The sequence below is a fragment of the Garra rufa genome, chromosome 18, assembly GCF_049309525.1.
Source record: "Garra rufa chromosome 18, GarRuf1.0, whole genome shotgun sequence".
Lineage (NCBI taxonomy): Eukaryota > Metazoa > Chordata > Actinopteri > Cypriniformes > Cyprinidae > Garra > Garra rufa.
The window spans coordinates 11,360,614-11,370,213 of record NC_133378.1 but is presented as its reverse complement, the minus strand read 5'-3'; the positions used below and the strand labels follow the sequence as shown (position 1 = coordinate 11,370,213).

The window sequence follows — 9,600 nt, the reverse complement described above, 5'->3', positions numbered from 1 at the left end:
AAGAAAAAAAATTACTGTGTAGGACTCGTCACTTGCCATTGGAAGCTCCTTGTAGCAGCCTAGGTTCCTGCTGGATCCTGCAGCTTATTCCGAGTTCAGACTGCACGATTTTCAAAGCAATCGTGTCACAGATGTTTTCACTCTGCATGACTATCTGGGGTAGCATTCCGTCGCTGCTGTGTTCACGCTGCATGATGGATCGGCGACAGGGGGTCGACTTTGTCCCGGTCCGCAAACTACGTCTCACAACCAAACACACGCGAGAAGTGACATGGAAACAACGCGAGGTCAGGCATGCAAGTTCTCACGTGAGACTGGTATTATTAGAAAAAAAAAATTATAGCCCGCAAGAAGCTTGTCATACAAATTGAATGTGCACTCATTTGCAGCGAAAAGAAAAGAAGCCGAAGCTATTCTTGTTGATATTGTGGTCTATACCTTCGTAACTCCTCCCCCAACTTCCCGCTGGCCTGGATGTTGCTGTCTCATTGGCTGTAGGTAATCGCCGATGTGATTTTCAGTCAGATCACCTTTCACACGGCATGATTGTGAATCGCCGACAGGTCCAGATATTTAGCATGGCAAATATCTCACGGGTGTCGGCGACACGTCGGCGATTCTCTCAGATCGCGTCTTTAATAGTTCACACTGTGTGATTGTCACTCACGTGAACGAGCACCGATTTGCCTGTGATTTCGGGCATTTGTCGGCGATTTCTCAAAACCTGTCGGCGAGTCAAAATCGGGGCTAAAATCATGCAGTCTGAACTCGGCATTAGCTGGCAACCTCGATTCGGGGTGGGGGGAGGGGATACACCGTTCTACAGTATTTTGAAAGTGATTGCAGTACCAGTTTTGGCCACAATCCTACATACGGTTCCTTTAAAATACACACTTGGTTAAAAGCAGCTGTATTGCATTAGGTATGAGATGGTCACTGACTGTTAAAAATCAGGCGACACTGACCTCTTGTGTTGTACAGGTGACATAACACTTATGAATGTGAAGTCAGAATGTCTTGTGTTCAACTTTTGGACGTTCAAGTAGGACATCGCCTCTCTGATAGGAAATGGAAAATAGTAATCAGTTGCCAAGGCACAATAAAACAGCTGATTACCAGTTTACAATGTAATTCCAATGTAAACGGCTCACCTACCTGTCTCGCATTTTTGCCTTTAAAAGAAAAACGTGAGAGGTGAGCAGTGTAATAGAACTTGAGCACCAGGTTTGTGTCATGCGTGCCATGCGTGAGTCGCTGCAAAAACAAGTCTGTCTAGTTTATATTTACATAGTGGAAGGCAAAAATGTTTCTGGTTATGTGGTTTGCACAGGGTGGTGTGATGTGTGTAGCCATGTAGCGGATTTACTACCTTCTTTTCAGCTTCTGTTGAAAAGAGGAGCAGTAGCCTCCACCTGGCAGTGCAAAGCCTTTCCAACACCAACAAGCACGACTTCACACCCGCGCGGCAGTACCAGAGGGTCTCATAAACTAAATAAGGTTTGTCCAAGAAGTCGCTAGATTTGTCGCTAGGCGCTTTTTCGAAAAAAAAAAGTAGCGAAAGGGGTCTGAAAAGTTGCTAAATCTAGCGACAAAGTCGCCAAGTTGGCAACACTGCCAACACTGCTATTGTGCCTCTACATGGCGCCACACAGAAACTGGGAACCTTGAAAACCTTAATACCTTGAATAGGCCTAATGTATATATCCAAACTGTTTGTATAACATGGTATGCATGTTAAAATGGACTGGAATTTTCAAAAAGTACTGAAATCATTTTACCCAGTTTTATGTTGAAAACCAACCACTATGCACTTTTGGTTTGCATAAACATTAAAATAAAAACAATGCCCCAATTTTAAATGTTTGGAATTTTTTTTAATTCAAAAATAACAAAAAATTAGCATAATATAATTAAAATTATAATTAATTAAAATCATTAAACCTACACAATTTAACATCAATTTATTAAACGTTGAACAAAAATTTCATGTTTTTAGGGCCTTATGAAAGCTTTTAATTTTTTTCTGCACCTTATGTTTTATTGTTATAGTTTTAGCATGTCTAATTTTTTGAATGCATAAAACAACTTTTATTTACTCTTACAAAAGCCTCATAAAATGTCCCCATTTAGAAATTTTCAGTTGTGTATTTGCATTTTTCTGGTTATTAAATGAAGGCATAAAACATTGATTTAATAATTTTTTTTTTTTTTTTTTTTTTTTGAAAAATAAAGGGGATTTTCTATTAAATTTAAAACATGTAAGAAATATTGTGTAATTATTTCTTTAAAAATAAAAGAATACAAATATTATTTATAATATTATTTATTATTTTTGTCTTCAAGTAAAACCAAACTTTTATTTGACAGATGACAGATGCTAAAATCCTTCGAGCTTCAGTAAGTGTGCAGTAAACGAAACTGCCAGTTTGTGCCTTTGATTCATTCAGACCAGGAGACGTGCAGAACATGCAGGATTTATATTGCGACTTAATATTTACAGACACTAGTCTATAATGCAATTTGATTAAAGTGTAATGACCTACTTTTGATTAATTTATCCAATCATTGATAAATTCTGTGACATTATGCTTTAAACTGTAATTTCTGATTTTATGACTGGATTCCATCTGCCCTAGTCTTGGCTTGCTACATCGTATCTATGCCTTCTTGATGACTGCTGTAGTGTAGCTGAGATGATGGTGTCAGGGAATTTGAATGTCTGAACCCTCTCCACGCAGTCTTCATCGATGTGCCTTCTAAAGTCAAGAATGATTTCCTTTGTTTTAAGTGCCAGATTGTTGGCTGAAAACCACTACACAGTACAGAAATGGGCTCAGCACACACCCCTGAGGGGAGCCAGTGCGGGTGAAGGAGAGATGGGGACAGAGTTAAACAGTCTGGGTGCGGTCAGTCCGGAAGTTTCTGATCCAAGTGCAAGTGAGTAAGCTTGCTGAAGAGGATGTCCGGTATGAAAAAGCATCCTCACATAGCTTGTTCCAGAAGGATCAGCGCATTGTGAGGAGCTATGGCTATTGCATTCTCAGTCGATCTGTTAGCTCTAGGCAAACTTTTGTACATTAAAGGTGGAAGGGAGGCAGGCCTTTAGGTGGTGTAGGACCAGCCTCTCAAAGCACTTCATGATGATCGCTGTGAGGGCAATGGGGCGCTAGTCATTGAGGCTATCTTTGGCTGATTTCTTGGGATGATTATGGAAGATTTTCAGGGATGTCAGCACATCCCTTAAGCACCTTCCCTGGGATACCGTCAGGGCCTGCAGCTTTCCGTGTGATCACTGTTCTGAGCACCCGTCTCACTTCATGCTCCTGGACAGTGAGCGAAGGCGTGCCATGGCCTGATGTAGGCTGAGGTCCACATCCTTAATTCCTCTCTTCAGGTTTGATCTGGCAGCACTGTAAGCTCCATCACCTGACCTAAGGGCAGCTTTCCTGTCTTAAAGAAGCTTGTGGACTTTGCTGGTCATTCAGGGTTTCTGATTGGGGAAAAACTGGATGAATTCATTCACTGTGACGTTGTCCATGCAGAACTTGATGTAGGCCAATAACGCCAGGTCATGATGTTAACAGGTAGGTCGTGATGTTCAAATTAGTGTTGTCAAGATGCTGGAATTTCTAACTTTGATAGGATACCTTGATAAATACCACGTTTTTTTGTTGCAGGTCGAGTCTCATGTTCTTTCTGGTGCCACAAGAGAATGCCAAACTTTAATAAACTTTTTTTTTTCTTTTTAGACCACACTTTTAAAATGAACAGTTCAGTTCATTTTAAAAGTGTGGTCTAAAAAGAAAAAAAAAAGTTTATTAAAGTTTGGCATTCTCTTGCATCTAACTAATCTTAGAACTTAAGTCAATGGTGATAGATGTTTGTTAAAGGTGCCATAGAATGGAAAACTGTGTTTACCTTGGCATAGTTAAATAATAACAGTTCAGTACATGGACGTGACATACCGTGAGTCTTAAACACCAACATTTCCTCCTTCTTATATAAATCTAGTGTTTGCAAAAGACCACCGAAAAATAGGTCAATTCCAACATAACAGAGACTGTTACGAAACTTTCCAGAAATCGTTAATAGTTACGCCCCCAACACTTGCATCGCCCAATCATTACTAACGTCAGTACATCAGTTAAACAAGGCAAGCCACAGAAGGGACACGGTTAGCTTAATACTAGCGCTAGCCTGTTACATTGCAATACATAGGATTTCACTTACCACATAAACAGAGAAATAACTGCCTGATGATAGAGAATGATGGAGAAATAACTGCGCTGATGATGGCGAATGATTTACAGATCTTGAGAATCACTGACGAGCAGCTCAACTTGTGTGGTAAGAAGCAGTCCCTCTGCATTATAACGTTACACAGAGCACATGCATCACTGTAATAAGACTAAAATGTCGGCGATTCAAAACGGCAGATTCAACAAACCGCATATTAAAAGCGGCTAGAGCTCCTAATTAAATATATATTTTTATCCATGTGCGAGCTATAGAGTTGAGCCGGTCTGTGAAACATCCAATCAGAGCAGAGATCATTAATATTCATGAAGCTTCCAAATAAGGCAATAACAGAGCATTTCATTATAGGGACAAATCCTAGGGTTGTAAATGGACCTGTAAAACCATTTCTGGAGATTTTTTGCCCTTTCCTATGCCATATACCTTCTATGTAAATATCAGAGAACAATTTAAAAATGTTGTATAAATGCATTTTATGGCACTGTGACGGGCGTCCCGAGGATCAATCAGCATCGCCCTGGCAACACACGAGGACCAGCTGGATCCACTCATCACGGACCAATCGGTCACGGCGCCGCCGGCTTTATAAGCAGTCTGCCACAACCAGAGAGTGAGAATCATCTCCAATGAACTGTGAGACTTACCTGATCGTTGTGTCCTCTCTCCTACAGAGTCACCGTGACCGCTTGGTCCCCCACTTCCGGGTTGCACGTTTTGGGGTTAAAGCACATCCTTTGCACCAACCCCCTGCACCGGCCACCGTCACTAGGAGACACAAGCACCCAGGAAGAAGCCACCCTGCACCACAAGGAAGACGTACACACCTCTTCACTCACCGTATTGTTTACTTACCTTCACTTCTGTCAATAAACGCACCCTCCGGGGCTCACTCAACTCTTGCTGTGTTGTTGCTGTTCTCCGCCCGGCCACAGCACCTTTAACATTAGTTAACGTGAATGAATTGATGAAAATACTTCAAAAAACATTTATTAATCTTAGTTATTAAAATATACTGTGACAAATGCATTGTTCATCATTCATAAATGCTGGTTAATATGAACAGATTTTAATGCCAGATTCACATATAATCAACGATCCACACATGCAAACATGCACGCATCACACGCAAAATCAATGCTCAGTTGCTCACTGTTACGGATCGTGCTGGTTCGACGAGACGGAGAACGTAGTTTCAAATAATAAATACTTTAATAAGACTTCTCAGGAACATAAACAGAAACATCCACACACGTAGGGTAAATGAAATGACCGACAGAGAACTCAAGAAACAGACAGACTTATAAATGGTGACTAATCATTGAACACAGGTGATACAGATAATGATTAACCAAGGACTAAACCAAATGATCACAAACAGATGGGGGAAGACAGAGGGAGAAACCAAATCACAAACAGTGCAAAACAAAGGCAAAAGACATGAAACATCAGGTGACATGTAACATTACCTCCCCCTAAAGGTAGGCGCGTCTCGCGCCGTGACGGAAACACCGGGGAGGGAGGGCGGGCGCCCTGGAGGCCATTACAGGACAGGACCTTACTGGTTTGGGAAGGCCTCCAGGGCGGATCAGGGAGCCATGGCGGGTCAGGGGAATCAGGAGTCCATGGCCTGGCCAATAGTTCACGTGGCCATGGCGGGTCAGGGGGCCATGGCCGGACAGACAGTTCATAAGGCCATGGCGGGTCAGGGGGCCATGGCCGGACAGACAGTTCAAGGAGCCATGGCGGGTCAGGGGGCCATGGCTGGACAGACAGTTTAAGGAGCCATGGCGGGTCAGGGGGCCATGGCCGGACAGACAGTTCAAGGAGCCATGGCGGGTCAAGAAGCCATGGCCGAGCAGGCAGTTCATATGGCCATGGTGGGTCAGGAGGCCATGGCTGAGCAGACAGTTCATATGGCCATGGTGGGTCAGGAGGGCATGGCCGAGCAGACAGTTCATATAGCCATGGTGGGTCAGGAGGCCATGGCCGAGCAGACAGTTCATATAGCCATGGTGGGTCAGGAGGCCATGGCCGAGCAGACAATTCTCGTGGCCTAGGTTGGATGGCTCCCGTGGCCTTGGCCTCAACCTTCGGCCAGGCCACGTGGACTATGGGACTGTAGCCCCCCCCAAAATTTCCTTGGGGAGATTTAGGGGTACGTATGGAGGGTCTGGTAGAGTGGGTTCTGGAAGGTTGGATGTAGCCAGCGGAGGCTCTGGAAGGTTGGGCGTAACCAGCGGAGGCTCTGGAAGGCTGGGCGTAACCAGCGGATGTTCTGGAAGGCTGGACTGGACCAGCGGAGGCTCTGGACGGCTGGACTGGATCAGCGGAGGCTCTGGACGGCTGCACTGGACCAGCGGAGGCTCTGGACGGCTGGACTGGACCAGCGGAGGTTCTGGACAGCTGGATTGGACCAGCGGAGGCTCTGGACGGCTGGACTGGATCAGCGGAGGCCCTGGACGGCTGGACTGGACCAGCGGAGGCTCTGGTGAGAGGATAGGGGCGGTAAACTCCATAGGGAGTGCCATATCCATAAGGTCCATAGCATCCTTTTCGGCCGGGAACTCAGAAACGAAGGCCCACTTGGCCGGGAAATCAGGAACGTCGACCATCTTGGCCGGGAAATCAGAAACGACGGCCATCTCGGCCGGGAACTCAGGAACGTCGACCATCTTGGCCGGGAAATCAGGAACGTCGACCATCTTGGCCGGGAAATCAGGAACGTCGACCATCTTGGCCGGGAAATCAGGAACGGCGGCCATTTCGGCCAGGAACTCAGGAACAGTGGCCATCTTGACAGGGAAATCCGGAACTGTGGCCATCTCTGTCAGGAAATCAGGAACTGCGGCCATCTCGGCCGGGAAATCAGGAACGACGGCCATCTCGGCCGGGAACTCAGGAACTGTGGCCATCTTGACAGGGAAATCAGGAACTGTGGCCATCTTGATCGGGAAATCAGGGACTGTGGCCATCTCGGCCGGGAAATCAGGAACTGCGGCCATCTCGGCCGGGAAATCAGGAACGCTGGCCATCTCCGGGAAATCAGGAACTGTGGCCATCTCGGCCGGGAAATCAGGAACTGTGTTAGGCTGAGGAAGACTATGGAGCTCTGGAGGATCGCTGGATGTTCAGGGCGAGGCAGGCGGTCTGAACTGTTGAATCGGTATGCGGAGGTTCTTGGCGTTGGGTGAGCTGGTGCGATGTGACGTGTTTCTGAGGGGGTTGGACGTTGCATCGGACTGTCATTCTCCATTTGTTCTATCTCAAAAGTGGAGCAGTTTAAATAGAGAATGATATTGACCAATTCGACAAACGGGACATCATAACCAGAGAGATCGCAACGAATAGTTTCTTCATCCAACACCAACAGAAACACAAAGCCGAAAGAGGCGTCGGACCAGCTCACCTGATGGTAAAGCTCAATGAAATCCTCTACATACCGCTCCAACTCCCAACCGCTCTGCCTCAAGTTCCACAGCCGTTCCTCAGCACTACGGTTTGGGTCGGTCATTCTGTTACGGATCGTGCTGGTTCGACGAGACGGAGAACGTAGTTTCAAATAATAAATACTTTAATAAGACTTCTCAGGAACATAAACAGAAACATCCACACACGTAGGGTAAATGAAATGACCGACAGAGAACTCAAGAAACAGACAGACTTATAAATGGTGACTAATCATTGAACACAGGTGATACAGATAATGATTAACCAAGGACTAAACCAAATGATCACAAACAGACGGGGGAAGACAGAGGGAGAAACCAAATCACAAACAGTGCAAAACAAAGGCAAAAGACATGAAACATCAGGTGACATTTTACACTCACTGGATCGACATGAAGACAAACGCTTCACTTATGCTATTTAACCAGAGCTAATGAGACGAGATAGACACTGCGGTCACGTGTGGTGTTTGTCAACGTGCCTTTGGAGAGAAGTGAAAGTGACAGCTTGGCTAGTATCGGTTTATTGATACTTCTGGAAATTAGTTTTGGTACCGTTCAGATATTTCAGTATCGATATTTATCGAAATATTGATATTTTTGACAACACTAGTTCAAATACTTCCCAGTCAGTATGGGTGAAACAGTCCTGGAGCTAATAAAGTGTATTTTCAGGCAATATCTAAACAGTCTTTGTGAGTGGTGGTGTTCTTCTGATGGGAATATATGCTGGAGTAAGGAGCAAAGAGAGGTGGTCTGACTTGCCTAGACGAGGTAGAGGAATAGCTCTGTATGCATGTTTAATGTTGGTATACACACGGTCAAGTGTGTTTTCCCCTCTGGTCGGGCATTTAACGTGCTGGAAGAAGTGTGGAAGTGCAGTTTTCAGGTCTGCCTAAACAAAATCTCCGGCTATGGTATGTACGCCATCGAGGTGAACACGCAGCTGCTTGTTTATTACATCTATGGCTTCTGCTTCTTTGACTTTTTCTTTGACTTCTATGGTTTCTGCTTCTTCAACTTTTACTTCAACTTCTACTTCTTTTTGTTCTTCTATGGCTTCAGCTTCTTCGACTTTTTCCTCGACTTTAACTTCTTCGACTTCAATGGCTTCTGCTTCGACTTTTTCTTCGACTTCTATGGTTTCTGCATTTTTTTTTCTCTTCGACTTCTATGGTTTCTGCTTCTTCAATTTTTTCTTTGACTTCTACTTCTTCAACTTCTTCTATGGCTTCTGCTTCTTAGATTTTTTTCTCTTTGACTTCTATGGTTTCTGCTTCTTCAAATTTTTCTTTGACTTCTACTTCTTCAACTTCTATGGCTTCTGCTTAGATTTTTTTTCTCTTCAACTTTTATGGTTTCTGCTTCTTCGACTTCTACTTCGACTTCTATGGCTTCTGCTTTTTAGATTTTTTTCTTTGACTTCTACTACCTCGACTTCTATGGCTTCTGCTTTTTCAATTTTTTTTTCTTTGACTTCTACTTCTTTGACTTGTATGGCTTCTGCTTCTTCGATTATACTGTTGTTTGACCAATATACACGTACAGCCTCCTCTGCTCTTAGCAGAGTCTTTATTTCTGTCCCAGCAGTGAATAGTGCGGCCCGCCAGCTGAACTGCTGCGTTGGGGATCCACGGGTGAAGCCAGGTCTCAGATACTATCATAATGCAGCAATCGCAGGTATAGCAGTTCCCGGCAATGTGTTGCTCGGGTTGGTCCATTTTGTGCGCCATGGATCTGGCATTGGTAAGAAAACATGCTTGGTAGAGGAGGCTTATGTGGTCATTTTCTGATGGTGCGTTCACACCAGACGCGAATGGCACGTTAAGCATGAGCGATTTAAATTGTTAAGTCAATGCAAGACGTGATAGACCTTCCTGTGGAGCTATTCGCATGA

General features: G+C 44.6%; 1 protein-coding gene across 1 annotated transcript in view; it reads left to right on the top strand.

The window, feature by feature from the left end:
• Positions 1-6,086: 6,086 nt before the first annotated feature.
• rbm10 (RNA binding motif protein 10) overlaps positions 6,087-9,600 on the top strand; it is a 28,004-nt gene continuing 24,490 nt past the window's right edge. The window contains exon 1 of the mRNA XM_073823667.1: positions 6,087-6,179. Within this exon, the coding sequence (XP_073679768.1) occupies positions 6,087-6,179 (93 nt within the window). The remainder of the gene's footprint in view (positions 6,180-9,600) is intronic.